Source organism: Andrena cerasifolii, chromosome 4, assembly GCF_050908995.1.
Source record: "Andrena cerasifolii isolate SP2316 chromosome 4, iyAndCera1_principal, whole genome shotgun sequence".
Taxonomy (NCBI): domain Eukaryota; kingdom Metazoa; phylum Arthropoda; class Insecta; order Hymenoptera; family Andrenidae; genus Andrena; species Andrena cerasifolii.
The window spans coordinates 5379600-5400651 of NC_135121.1; the positions used below are offsets into that span (position 1 = coordinate 5379600).

Sequence of the window (21052 nt, forward strand, 5' to 3'; positions counted from 1 at the left end):
TCTCGGAGCAGGCTGTCCTCGGTGGCTCGCGTCGCCTCTTGTTTGAGGAATGAATCGCGCGGAGCTCCGGTCGCGGAGTAGTATTAGATTAGACGTTGGATTAACATAGTAGTTAAGCTAGAATTTAAGCGACACGAATACTTGTATTTACAACACGTTTATCACAAATATATTACACCACGGTAATAACACTAATCTAAATACTTAGGAGTAATAACCGTAACTTATTTTTCACGTATAAAAACCAGTAGCGGGCTTAGAATTCGCAGTACCTTGAAAACCATTGAAGTGGAAGTAATATTCTAAGCTCAGATGGCGTGGCGGCACCGTTATCGACGAGGTTACCGACGCAGTGCTACAATCAATCACAGCGCCAACGGAGGAGGAAGCAAACCTTCAGTCTACGCACAGAATAGAGATGCTTGTCTATTCTCTTGCCAACTGGACGAAACATATACCACAGACGAGGTATAGGATAGATCTATCACCCAATGCATTTTTCTGGCACCGGTTTGCGGGGTCCTAGGACCCACCCCATTACCAGTTTAGTGTCACATGCAACGTTACCGGTGAAGTCTCGAAACAGATTGTAAAGCTGCGCGTGCTAGGAATTAGAATTCAACACAGGTAAAACTAGGTCATTCGAAACCCGCGATTTAAAAATGATTCTATTAGGGTTACAATTTAAAGATCGGTTTAGAAACGTATTCTGTGCAACGACAGAGAAAGAAGGATCACAACAAAACAAGAACACATGCGCCTTTTAACCTTGCTGTCCTATTCGTGTTTGTTTAACGCAAAACAAATTTTAACATACAAATTTATATAAACAACAACATTATTTGTGGAAGACATGCTTGAATGATGTAACGTGGAATTCCTCACCAAGGAATCGGAACTTAGTATATTTCAATAAGGTGCTGAAGCAGAGAGGACTTTAAAAATTATCAAAAACCCAACAGTTCCAGTATCTCGCTGAAATATTCCAAGTTCCACTTATTCTTCTACCTTAACACTACTCGTATTCTGGGATCGGATAGGAACAATAGAACAACATTTCAAGTTACATTTATTTTTACATTCTACCAAAGTATGACAAGTTAAAGGAATTCTTATATCCAACTCTCGGGCTCTTCCACGAAAGAACTTCAAACCTATTTCTAACAAGGTGTTTGCGATTACGCTGGCTGAAACCGAGTCCATCTCTAAATCAGGCAGAGCAGACTCAGGAGTGTCGGAAGAGACCCGACTCGCACGCTTTGTCACTGCAATAGCGTCACACTCATCGCAAAAACTCACCGGTCTAGAAGACGATTCGGGAAGCCTTGCGGTCGACCCTCTGCGCTCCCTTCTGAGCGGGTAGGTAGTTGGTGTTGTAACAGTAATAGGATCCAAGGACCCAGTAGCAGCAATGGCAGAAAGGAAATCATCAAATAGGAGCCGTGGTCTATGATAGCATCCTTACTGTACTAAACACGAGCAGGTTCCTGAGGGCCATGGCATACGCCGATGATTTCGCGTTGCTATTTTCGGCGAGGGATTTCCCCCAGCTGGAACAGATGATGGCGGTTGCGATGGGAAAGGTCAGGGCCTGGTTCGAGGAAACTGAGCTGTACCTCGCAGCAGAGAAGACCGAAGCCATATTTCTCACTGGCAAGAGGATCGAGAAGGTCTCTGTAATACAGGTCCTGGGGTCCGAGATTACCACGGCGGGCGCGTAAAGGTACATGGGTGTCCTATTCGACAACCTCTGAAGATTCCGGCCTCATTTGGAGGAGGTGGCGGCGAGGGCCGACAGACTGGCGGAGCCGCTGGTGGTGCTCCTCCCCAACACCAGGGAGCCATCCCACCAGACTAGGAGGCTCTATTATGCAGTCTGGGAGTCGGCAATCCTATATGCGGCTCCCGTGTGGGCGACTTCCCTCGATTGGGAGGCGAATAGGGCGATTCTGAGGACGGCCCAAAGGACCGCCCTTACCTGAACAACGACGGCGTGCCGTACCGTCGCTTTCCAATTCCTCTGCGGTTTAGAAGGAAGAGTGCCACTGTTGATTAAGGCTTGGATGGGGCGGGCGGTACATGATGCGAAGGCCAGAGATAGGGCGGATCCCACTTTGAGGGGACATCCCGAGAAGAGAAAAGCTAGGGTCCGCGAATATAAGGCCCGAGCCCTTGTGGCGGCCATGGAGAAGTGGCAGGCGACCTGGGACCAGATCGAATAGACTAACTGGGTGAGGCGACTGGTCCCGTCGGTGAGGACCTTTGCAACTGCAACTGTGCCCACGGTTGTGGCTGAGTACCACACTATGCAGATTTTGAGCGCCCATGGAGTATTCAATAAATACAGGAAAGGGATCGGGAAGTCGCCGGTGGGCCTCGTGCGCGGATTGCGGTAACGACATCAACGATGCGAAACACGTCCTACTCGACTGCCCCGCATATACCCAGCATCGGGAAGATCTGGCCAGGGGCTTGGGTGCCCCGCGGGAAGTCACCACCCTCATGGAGATGGTCACAGCCTCTAAGGAGAAGTGGGCCAGTTTCCGTGAGTTGGCCAATAAGGTGATGACGGACAGGCAAGAGAAGGAGAGGGAGGCGGACCGCGCACTGCGGGAGGAGAGGTCGAGGGCCCTGAGAGAAGAGGCCCTTAAGAAAGCGACGGAGAGGAGGAGATTAGCGAGGAAAAGGAAGCGCTGATATTGACCTCGGCATAGTGGGGTTGCGTCAGCCGCGTTTTAAAGGGGTGTTTTACCGGGGTATTATTTTAATAAATATTTATTCCTAGTGTAAGTTTTAACAAAGCATAAGGGGTACGGTTAGCTGCGATTGCAGAATTGGCCGGAAGCGTTAAGAGGACTGCCATATTGGCAGCATGGCGAATTTCCTCCATTAACGGAAGCGGTACCCGCAGTACTACAAAAAAGTCCCGGGTACCGCTATGAGGGCCAGAGAGGAGGCAACGAAAGAGGGGGTCTTTAGTGGATATAGCGCAACGCCGCGGTGAGTCTCACATAACCCGTATTTTCGCGGACAGACTGTGTACCTAAAATCAGTGGTATGCGCTTGTGCAGTGATTTACTTCGCCGTCACTTATTTTCTAGTACTTAACCTACATTACATTATGTTCTGAAATTATTTTAATATGAATAAATATAGTTATTTTTATAGAGTACGGGAACGTCTTTCAGTGTTTTAACTTATTTATTTATAATAAAATATATATGTAAAGTTAGGAAAGAGGGTTAGATGATTATAGAAGATGACTCTGGATGGTTGTTTTTGGAATGTTACAGTATGGTAAACAAATCTGATTGATTTATTTGTTTCCAAGGGTATATTCGGGAATCTATATTATTAATAATAGAGATACTATTGTAATTTTGAAGAGAAATTAAGATTTAATTAAAAAATATTTTACTATAATTAATGCATTTTCTTGTCTTTTTTACATTACAGTGAAACCATTAAACGTGATGATACTTAGCAATGATCACGCGCCTCTCAGCGCTGATCGAATATATGATATAAACTGCATAACGATTGGTTCAAGACCACCAGCTAAATTATCCTGGTACATGGATGGAAGAAAATTGAATAACTGTACAGAAAAGGTATTTCAGTATTCTATTTCTTGCGGTTTAAATGTATGCATTATTAAAGCAATTCAATTATTTATGATATTTTGCAAAATGGGAACCGGGGGTGCAAAACATTTGCACCTATTTTTATATAAAAAAATGTATGTTCACTTCTTGAAATACATAATAATATAATCTGAAAGTTTTAAAAAGATTGTACGCACAGGTTCCTTAAAAAAAATTCCCCCAAAAAACTTGGAATTCTGCCGATAGCATCAGGTTCTCCCCTTAATCTATTGCTCCGTCAGCTCCGTCAGCTCCGTCTCTACCGATTTGAGCTCGCGCGGCGCCTTATCACCGATACCGGGCGATTCCTTCCTACGCGACCGCGAGACATTGCAACTTAGCTCACGTCCCTGTGGCGGTCGCGCGACGTATACTGAATTCCACTTAAGAGTAGACTCGTTCCCAGCAACAATGACTCTGGGGAGGCTGTTGATTCGTAAGAAAGCAGCAGAGAACGCGCGACGGCCAATCGCGTGCGTAGGCAGTAGTGGGAGCTGCGCAGATCGGTTGCAAATCAGTGGGGGCGTAGGTCTACTCTTATATGGAATTGTATATAATCACGCCATTGGTACCGCCCTTCCGCGTGGTAGGCAGACAATCACCGCAGTACCTCCTTCCCTGTTAGAGTTTCTACATTTGGACATCTGTCTTTTTCTTTTTAAAGGTGTCACCGGACGGCAACATGACGAGCTCGACGCTATTATTGAAACCAACGTCACTCAGTCATGACAAGGTAATTGCTTGTCGGGCGGAAAATACGAAAATTCAGCGGGATATGGCGGAGGACACATGGAAATTGAACGTTTTCTGTAAGTAAAGCATAAAATATTCTACTGCATTATTGATGAACACAACCACACAAATTTACGCAACAATACCTTAGGAGAATTATCTCTTGTCGTTGATTGTATTACAGCTGTGATTCAATCATTTCTGTAATTTCAATTCGTGTTATTCCGTTACATGCGCTTCACAGATTTCTTATTTCTTGTTTTATAGTATTTTTATTTTTTAATAGTAAATAATAATGTACGCTAAAATAACTTTAATAACTATACTACATATAATAACTTTTACATTAACTTTGATTAATTACGAACATAAACCAGTAGTACTACATCAATGTGAAGATTAATGGTCGGGGCACACATATCAGTTCCGTGTGAGGTTCGTGTCAATTCCGTGTCAGGTCCGCGTCACTGATTTTACTGAGTATTGTTCAGAGGTATCCGTATTCTACAGCAGACCTGCTCTGGCCCATTACAATCATTAAAAATAATCAGAATTATACCATATTTGGTGTCATTTTCATTTTCTCTCGCCTTCGCCGGACTTTTGTAAGACAGAAGTGGTGGGGATAGCGAAAAGTCCGTATCGTGTACACCAAACCGAGCCTGTAACGAGGAAATACTGTAATGGGCACGCAGTAGTAGGGATGAACCGATCCAAGTAAATACGAGTAAATACTTAATACTTCTGTTTCGATACCGAGTAATTTTAGTATCGATATCAAAAGATTTATTTTTTGGTCGATTTATATGTCAAGTAAATGTTTGTTAATAAAATACTAATTTTCCTTTCGCTTTTCTGCATTCCTTTAGTATGTTAAACATAACACATCTGTATCTCTCATTTTATCATTTATGTATTCATTTTATTACATGTTCTATTCCTCTTGTTTCCACGCCGCGAAACGACTGTATTTTTTTTCTCGTTCGTTATATAGATTAATTATTATAGACTGCCTCGCGCACTTACTTTATATACTTCGTTGTATCTAAAGGCTACAACGGGCTCTCCTCGTTAAATAGTAGTAAAATAAAATACGTCTTCATAAATAAAATATATTAATAAAAAAAAAACTGTACTAATTTTCGTTTGTTACAAGTACGTATCGATACTTTTGATTCGAGCCCAACTCTGAGTAGATATGCCGATACTGTCTTTCGATACAAGTTATGAGTAAAAATATCGATACCTTGACGGTATCGGTTCATCCCAACACAGTAGTAGTGATGGCTGAACTGTCACAGCTTAGGATGTTTCAAAAAGTGACCGTCTTGTTGCACGGTTTCGAAAGCGGTATAGCAATCAAGGCGTGAGAGTTCCTGATTCGGCTCGCCACGGCCTGTATACATGGGTCGCTTCGTAATTTCGCCAGCGAGAATCCTCGTTGGGCCGCTGGCCGCCTGGCGGCCGTGACGGGCACTATGTCTATTGTTTCTGCGTTGCGCACTTGCATGCAAATAAAATTAGAGACAGAGATAAAAACAGAGATCCGCACATATGGCAAATTACCACTACGTAAAGAAAGATCATCAAAACAGAAAATATCAGACTTTTTCGACGCAGTGGCATACAGAGTACGCCGTCCATGTCCCTGCGGGTTAAAGGCAGATCCATTCATATCAGTTTCGTAACGGTTCAGTGCCGTCTGTGTCAATGGTGTCTCTGAGTTAACGGACAATAATGGATAGTAATAATGTCAATAACGGCCTAGAAACTATAAATAAATTAAAAGTGTTTAATGATACGGCCGAAAAAGCAATCAAATTAGTAGAAGATTAATTCGGTTCTCGCCTTTGTCACGGTTAGCCGTATTTACTATCGCTGTCTATACTCATTGTTAATATATCAATTAAAATGTGTTATTAATTTAATATGACATTAAGACTGAAAGAAGTGCTAAAAAATATTTGTAAATAATTAATATGTATTAGTGAGTTATATTACTCATGTAATGATTTCTTTTTTTCTAGTTCCTCCAATGTTACACCTGGAGTTGGGCTCGAACATGAATCCAGATGATATTGAAGAAGGCGATGATGTCTATTTTGAATGTAAAGTGAATGCCAATCCCAGTCCTTATAAAGTAGTATGGAAACATAATGTAAGTTAAAATTTAAATTATTAATGTGTGACATTTGAAGTTTCAGAATGAAGCAAAAATTCATTCGTGGTTTTTCGACATGCAATTTCTTATTTTCAAGGAACGCTTCGATAACATCCGCTTGCTTTATTTCGAAAGGTAACCCAAAAGTGCAGTTTGTAAGAATTTAGTCATTTTTGGTTTGAAAAATACACTACATTTGTAAACCCCTTGCATTGGCACTTAAGTGGCAGCCGCGCGGGACATACGCGTTCAATAAAAGAACTATTACTGTCTAACATATTATTACGGTTACGTGAGATTTATGAGAGGTTCACTTATACGAAGAGTACTACGTTTAATTGATGCCAAAACCGATAGCACGCATGTGTTCCTGATCTGCCAAGCGTAACGGATAAATCCCGTGTGGGAGACATGCTTAACATGTGTTACGCGTAAAGTCACGGTGTATCAGATTCGTTAGCAGTTGTTGTATCCAGAGGGATGGGGCTCAGGTTCCCTTTCGAATCTAGAGTTAACCCTATAGAATCCGCAAGTTCGGTTAAAATTCTATTTGGCAATTTCGTCTAAAGACCCTGCAACGCCAGTGCGTCAACACCGTGCAATAATTGGTAATTTAACTTTTTAAGTATTTATCGCGACACTAAACACTTTTACTCAAACGACAGATATTTCAATATACAGAATAGGTATTCATTGATACAAGCGAGTAAATCATTGAAACTCATTATTTCATCTGGTAATCCATATAACGATAGATGAACGTATCCGCCGATACAACTTTACCGCTCGAGTTTTATCTCGTCGCGATATTCAGAAGGACTTTAATGAGTCGAAACATTCGTCATTAACATTTCAACTTCCATACGGTCTATCATTCAAGACAAGCTAGTTCGATTTTTTTTTATTGTCATCTTTCGGACCATGTTCGTTCCTATTATAATTCAATTTAAATTATTCATCGTATTTCGTTAACTAGTAAAAAGTCTATTATTAAAATTCGGCACAACTAGCTCTACCATTTTAAACTAGTCACTCAATATTCAGTTGGCAATTGACAATTGCCAGCAGACACGTACCACGAAGGTTGCTTGGGCCTTACAATTCCGTCAAGATTAGGAAGATAATCTGCGCGCGTGTTCACGACATATGTATGCACAAACAGTTTGGAATAATGTGGATCAGATTGAATAAGTATATACGTATATGAAGGAATAAATTCCACTTCAGGTGACACGAATTGTGAGAATGTACATAAACTTTTGAAATACATGGTGTGTTCGGCTACATGTGAGAGAAAATTTGAGTGCTGATTCTAGACGTCCAAATAAGACGGAAATCAAGAATAACGAAATTGCAGTTGAGCATTCGTTTTGAAATAATAAGTGTTTATTTATTTGGTATATTCCGCCTGAAACCCGGCTAACCACTAGGCACGGGTACACGCGGAAAATGTCAGGAGAGGGGTAGAGCGGTGGTAGTCAAAGCCACTGTCGCATGGGGTCACTTACCCCAGAGAAGCTGCGATGCAATTTACAACACTCGATATAGCCACACGATTCTGCAACACGTCATAAAAAATTAAAAGGTTCTGCTAAATAAATTACATTAAATTTGCCTACTTGCCGAAATCCATTGCTTCCACTGTATCCAATGTAGTCCGTTGTTTTATTGGTACACATACGCGCACAGATCACACAAAACAGGGAATCACACCACGCAACAAAAAAAAATATATAAATTCCGCACTACAACGTGTAAAAACAATTTAAAAAGGAATCAATTTTACTCACACTGAAAGGTAAAAAAAAGGATGAAATTTACCCGCACTAAAACACACCACTAAAATAAATGTTATGCCGTTTATGAAGATTTATATATCTGTCGGAAACAATTTTCGAAAAAATAATTTTTTTTCACAAGTTTAAAGAAAAATTATTATTAGCTATAGCTGTGTCTCAGGCGTTTATGTCCTGAACTCGTATACTTTAATACCTAAATAACCAACCCTTCACCATAATTTGGTTATTCTTAATTTTCGCCTGCATTTTCGTATGAAATCATGTTGTAAAATTCCCACCTGATCCCGAACACCCTGTATAACTGTTCTACAGAATGTCCCAAAATTATGAGATAAGCCAAAGCATGCAAATTCCTCATGCAAGGAGAAATTGAAAAGTCCTTTACCATTTTGCAATGTGGAGCTTCGTTTTCGAGATATCGACAGTTGAAATTCAGAGGTCCGCCTTCCGGGGCGCGTTGGTTTAATCCCAGTCAGCTGAGCGCGCAGCCGTACATATGCGTGTAAACCTACGCACGCGGGTATCGTGGACGCTACTGCTCCGCAAGCACCTCCATGGAATTCAGCATATGTTTACACTAGCTTATATAATTCTTCACACTAAAAACACACAGTATTTTTTTTCAGTGTTTTACACTTTATTATACTTTTATTAAGCAGTCACATGAATTACATAAATGACACTTCTAATGCACTGATGCTATAACAATAGCATTTTTTACAGTGACGCGTGCTTCTTGCGTTGAGTGCGCGTATATACGACCGCGCGCTTATTGTCAGCTGACTGGGATTTAAACACCGCACCCCGGATTCGGACACCAGAATTTCAACTCTTGATATCTTGAAAACGGAGCTCCGGATTACAAAATGGTGAAGGACATTTCGATTTCGTTTTGCATGAGGAATTTACATGTTTCGGTTTGTTCCACAATTTTAGGACACCCTGTAGAACAGATGCCAGAACAAATGTAATAACGATACGCTGAGAAATTTTTGTTCCTCATAACAATTATTTAGAATAACGGTTCTTCATAACCGTTTCAAGAAAAACCATTATATAACGATCTAAAAGACATTTTTAGACAAATTTATCCCTGCGTTAAATATTTGTGATGATTGGTATGTTCATTCTTAACTGTTTGATGTGTATACTGTTGCAGGGAAATGTCATTCAGAATAATGCAAAGAATGGTGTCATAGTGCAACAGTATGGTTTAGCTTTGAGGGAAGTCCATCGTTCCCAAGCTGGGAATTATACTTGTATTGCCAGCAATGTTGAGGGAGATGGTTATAGCAATAACGTCGAACTTAAGATTATGTGTAAGTTGCAATACGTATCCATATAATTATTCTGTTCATAATTAACTACTGATGGAAATATGTGAACACATATTATAATAATTATTCATCAGTTAATATACTGGGTGTTTCCGAAATCGTGGTTTACCCGAAATGGAGGTGATTACTCATGCAAAAAACGTCGAAAATATAGAATGAAATTTTTTCATATATCGCTCATTTTTCAAGAAAATCGAATTTTGAAAACTTGTTTAGTACGCATACACTTGACTAAGAATTGGGCAGAATACAAGTGTAAGTACAGAACAAGTGCACCTGGCATACTTTTCTTTCGAACATGGTGGTGTTTTTTGAGAAAATCGATTTGAAAATAGCACCAATTCTTAATCCAGTGCACGCACACCTAATGGATTTCGAAAATTGATTTCCTCGAAAATAAAGTCCTAATGAAAAAAAGTTATTCCATAATTTCGAACTATTTTTAGACGAGGATTCAATACATTTACAGTTGTAGCATATTTACTGATTAATTCTCCTGATTTTTAGTTAGGTGTGCGCATTTCGTACCGGTTTTCAAAATCAATTTTCTTGAAAATGACAAAAATGGGATTTATATCCTTTTACATGAAAAATCACGTAGTTTCTGGTTGCACCGCGATTTTGGAAACACTCTGCATATTCCACAAAATAAATACATTCTTCTATAAGTTATTTTTGGAAACATTTAATAACTCAGTTTAAGTGTATAACAGGAGACAAAATTGATATGCATGACCACATTTTGTTCATGTTCCAGTTATCTTCTGTATTCGTAGAGTGTTTCGTAACCGGTGATACAGTACGTCCCCGAGATATAGCGACTAAGGGGAAAACCACTCAAAGAGTGTGTAATGGACACCATTGAGCACGGGTGTCGCAAAAGCGGCTCGCGATCCGCAGTGGCTCCTTCTCCTCTTCGCGTGCTCCGTAGAGCCGTAGGAGAACAGCCCCTTCCACACCTACTTCACTCTGATGAATTTATTCTCCGGGTGCCGCACTCTCTACCTGCCGGGTCCCGCGCAACTCCTGGAGAAAAATAAGTGGGGGAACCGGCTGACCGGGGGCCCGACTCGTGCGGCACTCAGAATGAGGAAGTTCGACTCCCCTGCCAGTGAGGCTACAAGCCTCCAAATGTGTTCTTTGTTACTTGTTACAGTACAGGGTGATTTTCTCGCAGCGCCTGCCAAAGGGATGCCGCTTGGTACTCCGTGGCGAGGAAAACTCTCCGCGATGCCTCACCAAATTGTACGGCTTTTGACCCTCAAAGGGGTTGGAATACCATTAAGAAGTGAGAAATGTCCAGGATTTCCGCATTTTTCATCTGATCTTTGCGAAAACGACGCCAATCTATTCCTTATGTTTCGCCGATGAAACATATGGCATCCATTGGTGATATTCCCATATCGATACGATAAAGAATAAAGAATTATTTTATTTCTGAAACAGGTATGAATGTTCGGTCCACCGTGGCAACTTCTTTTCTTTATCGTATCGATTTGGAAGTGACACCAGTGGATTCCTGGCGTTCTTCCGATTAAAATCATACCAAGCATCATGCAAATCGAACTATTATTAACGAAGTCAATTTGAAATTATATAAATCAATTTTTCATGGAATTTCCTTCATTATGGTCCCAATTACGTCGTTCTTGGTGCCAGTTTCATCGGCGAAACATAAGGAATAGATTGGCGTCGTTTTCGCAAAGATCAGATGAAAAATGCGGAAATCCTGGACATTTCTCACTTCTTAATGGTATTCCAACCCCTTCGAGGGTCAAAAGCCGTAAAATTTGGGGAGGCATCGCGGAGAGTTTTCCTCGCTTCGGGGTACGAGGCGGAATCTTTTTGGCAGGCGCTGCGAGAGAATCACCCTATACACAAAAAGTACACTGAATACGTCATTGGGCATTTGACTTGCTACCGAAACACTCGGAGACGTTAAGGACCCGAGCCTCTGCTGCGTTTACGAAGTCGCTTTATGTATCTCGGGGGCGCACTATACACGCGGAGGGGTGGTAATTCTACATTGAGAAATGAGTCAAATATATAGAATAAAATTTTGTCACGATACGCTTAGTTTTCGAGAAAATTAACTTTAACTTTCGATTTGGAACGCGTGTACCAAAGAATAGCTTGAGGCGCTCAAGGGAGAACTGTTCCTTTTATCTCAGAGTGCCACTCGGGCACCTAAATGTGCGATCTAACGCCGCGTGGCTCGGCGAATACGGCGGCGTGAAACTCATCCAGCTACGCGTCGCGGGATCGCACATTAAAACTACTTCGATATTTGATACACGCCTACCCGGGTAATTAATTATTCGGAATCACCTTATCGATTTTGATGACCTTGAAATATGTTGTCAAGGTTATCATTCTGAACAACTTTTCCCTATACATATAACCGCCGCTCGCCCTTAGTTTCTACTTTTAATACTAGGTATTTGGTAAGATTTTCACTTAAATTAAGGCTAATTAGTAAGCAATAAGTATATTACAATTTATAATTACTAAATTTATTGCTACATATTATAATTAACTAGCCTGAAGTACCCGGCGTTGCCCGGGATTCTTATATGTATCTTTACATAGTACAAAATAAAGTCCGCGGTAGGGGGTGTACTATTTGTTCGGGAAAATCTCGAAAACCACTGGACAGACTGTGATGCGTCCCCCAGACCCCATAGAACAGTCGGGACCAGGTAGCCCATTAAGGTGCCCAAACTCCATGATGTTTAACGCTCGAATGCCAACAATAACGGGTAGGGAAAACTGTAGTAGTGCGCGGTGCAGGCTCATACTCATAAGATAGGCTTGACTGGCTGGGATTCTTGTGGGCCCCAGTGTTCGCTGCCATTGGGGCTTCCAAGAGGGACAGTTATTTCAGGCTATGGATACGAGCCTACACCGCACACTACTACTTACACTCTTACAGTTTTCCCTGTCCGTTGTACACCCGCGGTATCATTGGCTTCGAGCTCCCCTTCCGCGCGGCTCTGGAAAACACCATGGAAGTCGCGCTCCTTAACACGTTCCGGACGGCTGATGTCATAAGACACAAACCGGGCGACCCTGCCAGCCGGCTAATGTCATAAGACACAATGCGCGTCCTCAAGACGCTTTGGTTTGGATTTGGTTATGTGAGTAAATCCTTCTTCATTATTGTTTTGGCTATCACCTGGTACCGTTCAGATTCAGTGATTGACACCAGAAATCGAAATAGAATGTCAGAAAGCGATATACTCGTAAATTCAACTTATCAAATTTTATAACTTATAGTGGGTAAAAATCCCACACTACCCTGGCGTCCACGGAAGATTCCCCTCTGGAGACGTCGGGGTACCTTTTGAAGATGTCTCCACGTTAAAAAAACTTTATAAATTTTTTTATAATTCTTTTTTAACTTGGGGAAATCTTAAAAAGTCACCCCGACTCCTTCAGAGGGGAATCCCCCGGGCCGCCAGGGTAGTGTGGGATTTTTACCCATTAAAACCCCACGGCCACTATGAAATTTTTAATAATTTACATGTAAATATCTCTATTATTAAGGCCCATTGGCAGAAACGCTCGGACATCTATTTACTTATTTTCGACATAGATCCAGCGTGCCAAAGTTCATAAAAATCGGTGTCTACCTCATGGTGTCCTCCCCTTGTGAGCCACAGAATGGCGGCGCGAACGACCTGCGTCACTCTCGCCGTCGTTCCTTTGTTACACCCCACTTCTAATGTAAGTGTTCTCCTCGTGCAGTATACCACAATGGTAGCCATTAAAACCAAAGAAAGACTGTTCCATTTTGTTTGAGATTAAGCGTTGAGTGCGCTGGATGCCGGGTAGGTGGGATTCGACGGTGAAAAGGTGCACACAACACAGTACGTAAATGAGATTGCGTCGATTTATTAAAATGAATGAGTACAATTACATTGACGGAACTGAGCAACGATAATACGACAGAGTTGTAAATTCTGCCATGCAATGAGAAGTTGAGAGTTTTGAGAACCACGTGCTACGTTTTATCACACTAAATGCACTCCAAATGAGCGTTGCTGGTACGTGATACGAGCGATTACAGTGAGCTGAATTTATAATGATCACGATGAGCAATACACGTGTGATTCCTTGTACTGAGCAAACGAGAGTGAGAACGCAAAATAGACGCGAGATTCCGTTACAGCATCGGTTCGAAGGATGTAGACATTGGTGGATTAAAGTAAAGACACCATTTCCTATAACCAAATTCACATGCAAGCCTGCCAGGAAATTCCTACTCGTAGTGGAGGGGGAACACGCCACGCATGCGCGTGATGACGCCGTGACGACAAACCAATCGACGCAAAGGTTGGTTCCCCCTCCACTACGAGTAGGAATTTCCTAGCAGCCCTGTTCACATGTGCACATCAGAGTCTGGCCGCCATTTTTTCCTCAGGGCACAGTATACTTTTGTCATGCGCATTCTATACTATTAGCATTCTCCCCACTTCAGAATTCTATCCAACAACTGATGACGAGACGAGGAAAAACCGTTATTGCCAATTAACAGCATTAGCTCCATCTAGTATGAAGTAGAGGAAACAGTAACTTTGTGTCACTGCGAAAATGTAAAAGGTTACATGCAGTGTTGGAGGAAAATACCCTACCGGAGTTCGGAAACAGATCATAGGGAGGCGGAACGCATGCGCGCGATGACGCGGTGTCGTCCAACCAATCAACGCCAAGATGGGAAATGATAGGAAACGAAACGACGCCAGCGCCAAGTCAAGCTAACTAGCCAAGTCAAGTGAGGCCGCAACCAACCAGCGTCGCCGGGAAATCGGTTGTCAACGCTGGTTAGTTGCGGCCTCACTTGACTTGGCTAGTTAGCTTGACTTGGCGCTGGCGTCGTTTCGTTTCCCATCATTTCTCATCTTGGCGTTGATTGGTTGGACGACACCGCGTCATCGCGCGCATGCGTTCCGCCTCCCTACGATCAGAGTCCGGACTCCGTTAGGGTATTTTCCTCCAACACTGGTTATATGTTCAATCCGGGACACTTTGCAGGATAGTTTTCAATGCGGGATAAAGGGCTCAAATCCGGGACTGTCCCGCGCGATGCGGGACTTCTGGTCACTTTACCCAAAATAATTAAAATTTTGAGAAAACCTTGCGTTTCACAACAAATCTTTTTTCTGGCAAAATAAAGATTGCTTTAAAACTATATAAAAATCCAAGCCTATATTTTTATTTATACGAACAAAAAATTCCTAACTTTCTTTTTTGTTAGTGGCTTCAGGGTGGGGTTTCCCCCTCAAGTTGTTTCGTTCGTTTTCTATCCACAAGGATGTGTGTCAATATAGTAAACAAACTATTATTCTGCTACTACTTTCTTGGCATTACTTTGCCATCGAATGGCGCCCACACATTCCTCAACAGTATCATTGGTTCGTGTTGCGACGTGGAGTGTCGCAGAAATTGTCACAGCTTTTACGTTATGTTTATATTTATCCACACATCAGTGTCTTTTTATGGTAACCGTAAACACGCATACTGGCCTACCCTATGTACGCAGTTGATCCCCGAATTGCCGTGCTTTAGGCGATTCTGGCCTGTATTTTAAAAAAGTAATAACTAAAAACGAAGCGTTCACTGCATTTTCGTTGCTCTTGATTTTTGTTGTATTTTCTCACAGAAAATCACCCTATCAATTTTCTTCCCATTTGATGCCGAACATCCTGTGTGTATAAAGAGTCATTAATCATCTGAACAGTTTCCTCTAGCAAAATTGTCTCTAGGAAGTTGCATAAAGTTTTAATAGTCATATGTGTATATTGTTCGCAGACAAACCTATATGCGTATCAGAGCAGAAGCATATCTATGGAGTAACACGTTATGAAGATGCTCGAGTAATATGCAGGGTTGAAGCATATCCACCACCAGATAGCTTCCGCTGGACTTTCAATAATACTGAAGAAATGGTAGATGTACCGCAAGCGCGATATAAAAATTCGACGCGTCAAACTGAGAGCGTTCTCATATACCGACCAGTCACGGAAATGGATTATGGGACAGTATTTTGCTGGGCAAGTAACACTGCCGGTCAACAGAAGAATGCTTGCGTGTTTCATATTATCCCAGCAGGTATGTACGTAATGAGATAATAAAGTACAGTACATTCTCGTTATAAGATCGCCAGATTTTGTTCGTTGTATAATCATGTCTATCCCCACCAACTGGCGGGATTCCCCTCGGAACCAGTTGAGCGTGGATGGCGGCATCAATCAGAAAAAGACAACCGCTCGACGGTACCGCATTAATACCAGCTCAAGTTCAAATGCGGTGCTAATCGAACTGCCTTTGTGCGACTGATAGTTTAGTATATTTTTGTTATAGCTTATTGATGCCTTCGATGTCTTTATTAGAAAAATTTGTACATTGCAGATTATTTTCCTAATGTCGTGAGCACTTTAGATGATATGTCATATGCTCTATTTCGTTTGGTTTTCCAAACATCCATAGTCAACCATGTATCATTATTTTTTAGTTCTTCGACTACCTTAAGTTCCTATGACCATTATGTCACTGACAACTATTCAGAAATATCCTCGCTTTACAGCAGGCCTGTTCTGGCTCATTACAACCATTCAAAATGATCAGAATTATATCACGTTTGATGTCATTTTCATAAAAAAAAAAACACCAGAAATCCATTGGCGATACGTCTATGAAGATCTAATACGAAATATAGAAATTGGCGTTTTTATTACTGAATGGCCTATTGCTGTGTTTGTCTTTATGACTAATGTCTAGGACCCTCGAAGCACGTAATTCGAGAGCTTCGACCCAAGCACTCTTCGCGGACATAAAAAACGCTTGCAGCGCACCGTCAGTGCAAAACTCAAAATATCATTGCTAGCCAATTTTTAGTTTTACCGTACGGGTACGGGTTCCACACTGGCATCTTCGACACGAATAAGGTGTAAACTGCTCCGTTGTAAAGCAAGCAAACGATACTGATATGTGTGCCTAGGCCTTAAACCCGACGGTGGCGACTATCGGCACGCAAGGGGAAGCACCGGGAACTCCCATAAACACATCGTGGTGATCCCTAGTGATGTGCTCAAGACCGTCCAAAATAGCTTCGTATCTATGACATAAGTTTCGAATCGGTTCGAATCTTATTCCAAAAAAGTCTCGATGGGTGTTGAAACTCTTAATCAGTTTTAAATAAGTGTGTGCGGAGTGTCTCGAACCTTGAAGCCTAGGAAACCGAGCTTCGGGACGGGTCGGAAAAAATTCGGGCGGGATCGGGTGAGATCTTGATACTCTCAAGATTCTCTTTGAATCCTGGACAGAAGTCAGGATAGTCACCCACTAACGAAAGTTAAAATTTTTACGTTTCTCGTTATACATGCATGAAAGTATTATCAATGTATTGTTGAGTTTGTTCTGAAGAACAAAGTGTGGGTTGGGGTGATGAAAACTTTTCTGGCACAAGCGACTGCTCGGTCTGGCCTGACTGCCTTGAAGGGCTAATTTTTAAAACTCTGCACTAATAAAAGTCTTAACAAGTTTTTCTTAAGAGTTTCGTTTGAACAAATTAGTACCAACTTTGACAAACTGAACGTCTTAATAACGTACTTATTTGTAATATTTTGGATATCTTTAGGACTTTAATGGACATGCCTAAGGTGTTCGAAATGTTTTATGTAGACATATTTAAGATGTTAACGAGATATCTATGTGCTGCCTCGGTCATAATTTGCAAAAAGGTTCTGCATTTAATCGTCACCAGAAGATACAGAAACATTTGGAACACCCTGTACTTAATTTCTATCTCATGTGACGAGTGGATATTGATAAAAACATTCCAACATTAATGTTCATAGGAAAGCCTGAATCCCCATACAATTGTACGTTGTCCAACCAGACAACTGAGTCACTCTCAGTGGAATGTTCTGCTGGTTTCGACGGCGGTCAGCCCCAGCATTTTCTGCTTGAACTTTTCGATCAACACACAGGAAAACTTCAAGCCAGCATCATATCCAAAGAAAATGTAGCCTTTACAGTTCATGATTTAGAATCAGGCAAAGTTCTCAATATGGCTTTGTATGCGGTGAACGCAAAAGGAAGAAGCGAGCCCACAATTTTGGAAGGATTTACTTTGAAAGCTGCGGAGAAGCAAACTGGTAAATAATGTTACAAATATTTTTTTATTTTTAAAAAGCATCGCGGTTGAAATAAATAATCAAAAATGTTATTTTGAAGTTTAGATAATTAAAAATTCGAAGTATGATTTTATAATGTGTACATACATGTACCATTTTTTAGATTTAACACTTCAAATGACGTCTGCGTGTATTTACGCCGAGGATTTTCATCCTGTGCGCAATTTTGGCGTATTTTCGCATCGATATATTTTGGCAATCATTGAAAGGATTGTCCGATTGTTTTTCTTTAAGTATAAAGGCACGGTAATAGAGACAGGGCACGGTAATTGGGGCATCTACCCTATTGTATGCAGCGTCGCCGGAAATCGGTTGTTCGTTTCCCATCATCTCCCATCTTGGCGTTGATTGGTTTAACGTCACGGCGTAATCACGCGCATGCGTGGCGTGCTTCATTTCCCCCTCTACGGCGGATCCCTCAATATTTTGGTTTCGTTAAGAAGTTAATGGTACTAGGCAGTCGTTTTTGTCAAAAATGAAGCATTTAAGCAATTAATTACAATCAACTAAATTGAAGCTGAGACTTGTTCTTTGACACAATGTTTATTAACATCATAATGTTTAAAAAAATCTATTTGTTTCGCCAAAAATATTCATTATTAATGACACTACATATGGATCATTAAGAGTCTTTTTAAAAAGTTTTTTGATTTGCAGGAGGTCACTCAGCGGGGTCTTAACCGATATCCTGCTGGGTATGGCCGGCTAAACGTGGCCCCCTGCTACCTCTTGCAGGACTGTGTTTAGGAAGAATCAGGACAAAACCGGGGCCCTATTGGGCTCGCGGAGCTATTGTCATCACAAATTAAATACAAATACAGTAGTAAAGCTAAGTTGGTGTCTTTTAATAATGATAAACCGTATCTTTAATTTCTTTTTTATTTTATTAAAATCGAAGTTGTAACACTTAATCTTTAAGGCCCCGTGTTTGTCCTGGTCTTCCTTAAACACAGTCCTACAAGAGGTAGTAGGGGGGGGGGCACGTTTAGCGGCCCGTACCCAGCAGGGTATCGGTTAAGACCCCGATGGGTACCTCACACCTAAGTCACTATAGCTCGTAGAGGCATTACACGTGGTTTTTTTACCAGGGCGCCTCTCGCGACAGTCAGAGGAACCACACCTAAATTGTAAAAAAAAAACCGCTGCGGCAAAGGTGCTAAGTCGAAACACCTATCTATTACCCATTTCGTTCCATCTCGCTTTCGACTTTGGCAAGAAAGAAGCAAGAAACGATCGCTCTGAATAGTGCCCCGCTCTACGTTACATGCTCATCGCCGCGCCGGTCCCGAGCCACAAGCTTTCCGCGAAGAAATACTGTACTCTCATGATGATTTAGTAGACCAGCGCTGTCCAAGTAAAAACATGCGTTCTCTGTGGAGTTCTCCCATTCTCACCCGCATTATCAGGGATACCGCGTAACGCTAAAGAAGCGACTATGACGCCACGCATGACGTGTGCATTAGTAACACACGCCGCCACAGCGAACAAATGCTACAACTACATATTTCTCGCGAATATTGTATGCGGACGGAGCGGTTGAGAGGGGAAGCGGGCACGTGAGGGGTCCCACAACCGGACAACACAGTAGCACACAATACAAACATTTTTTTCATTTAGTGCCAGCATTCAAAGCGTAGGGCAAGCTGGACAAAGCTGGCAGATGCGATAGATCAAAGTGGCCTAACCCACTTGCGCCACTCAGAGTTTATATAATACTCATTGCAATATGATATTTTTGCATAAAAGTAGTACGTGTTTTTTTCTACAGGCACTCCGATACCATTCGAGATCACTCCACTATTGGGGGGTTTGATCGGAGTGGTTACCGCATTGTTGTTGGTTACCATCGCTATCTTGGCAGCTATGAAAATCAGGAGTGAAAAAAGAACTCAAAGGCCAAGTGATTTAACCAAGAAAAAAGGCACCGCACCTAGTGCCGAAGATCTTTACGATACTGATGATAGAAACCCAGATGTTGTGCCAATAAATAAAGGTATGAAATTACTATACTTCAGAATTTATAGAATACGCAGTTTATATGTGCAATACATAAAACGTAAAATTACAAGGAGTCCTAATCCTAATACCTGATATACTAATTATTTATAGTAAAAATTGAATCAAATATGTTACAAGTGGCGTCTTCATAAATGTACCGGGTGTTCCTCTACCTATAGTCAATACTCTAGGAGTGATCACACACGTAAAAATAAGACGAAAATCAAGAGTGACGAGTTGCAAAAGGCTCGAGATAATTTAATCATTCAGTGTATAGGTAAAAGGCTTTTCTACTTTGGGACGGGTGGGGTCTGATTGTAATAGACGGACATTTATTTAACTATTACAGAGGGAGAGAGGATTGTTTTACAAACTATAGTACATAAGTTTTGGAAGAATAAAACAAAAAGTACAGTATTATACAGTATCGGACGCTGAGCCATTTTACGGTTCGGTTCAGCGTCCGAAGTTGTCAATCACACACGTTTTAGCCCCGTTACGCAGTTGCAACAAAGTAAATACATGTATATGCAGCCAGGAATAACTGAGATAAAAATACATCGGCGAAAAGTTGAGTCGTAGTATTTACTAACCTCGAGCCTGACCCTTGGTGTTTACGTTTCGCCCGATCGACGTACCACGGGTCTCACTCGATGTTGTAAGCCAAGGGGTTAATACCGCTAAGTGCAATGGCGGACACCACATGCGTGTACATATGTGTATATTTATTCATATATAACTTTCTAACTTTTATATATGTTAATTAAAATTTGTTTTTCTTTGTGTCCGAGTTACTTCCCTGATAGCCAGATCTGGGCAGCAGAATCTGACGTCAGAACTGCAGCAGTCTGTGTCCGCACTTGGCTGCGTTCTGATGTGCAGAGCCTGAGGTGCAGTGCCTGATGTCAGATGGACAGCAGATCGACAGCAGATTTCGCCGTCTGCTAGGCACAGCAACAGCGCCATCTGAGATCCAGAATTACCATGCAATTACCTACAGATGGCGCTGTTGCTGTGCCTAGCAGACGGCGAAATCTGCTGTCGATCTGCTATCCATCTGACATCAGGCACTGCACCTCAGGCTCTGCACATCAGAACGCAGCCAAATGCGGACACAGACTGCTGCAGTTCTGACGTCAGATTCTGCTGCCCAGATCTGGCTATCAGGGTTATTTGTATAGTA

At 41.7% G+C, this 21052-nt stretch overlaps 1 protein-coding gene across 2 annotated transcripts in view; it reads left to right on the plus strand.

Moving 5' to 3' along the window:
- LOC143368617 (nephrin) overlaps nucleotides 1-21052 on the plus strand; it is a 338794-nt gene that overhangs the window by 310280 nt on the left and 7462 nt on the right. For both annotated transcript variants that reach the window (XM_076811531.1, XM_076811532.1), the window contains 7 exons: nucleotides 3457-3611; nucleotides 4309-4453; nucleotides 6404-6534; nucleotides 9496-9655; nucleotides 15485-15784; nucleotides 17533-17832; nucleotides 19640-19864. In XM_076811531.1, coding sequence (XP_076667646.1) covers nucleotides 3457-3611; nucleotides 4309-4453; nucleotides 6404-6534; nucleotides 9496-9655; nucleotides 15485-15784; nucleotides 17533-17832; nucleotides 19640-19864 — 1416 coding nt within the window. The remainder of the gene's footprint in view (nucleotides 1-3456; nucleotides 3612-4308; nucleotides 4454-6403; nucleotides 6535-9495; nucleotides 9656-15484; nucleotides 15785-17532; nucleotides 17833-19639; nucleotides 19865-21052) is intronic.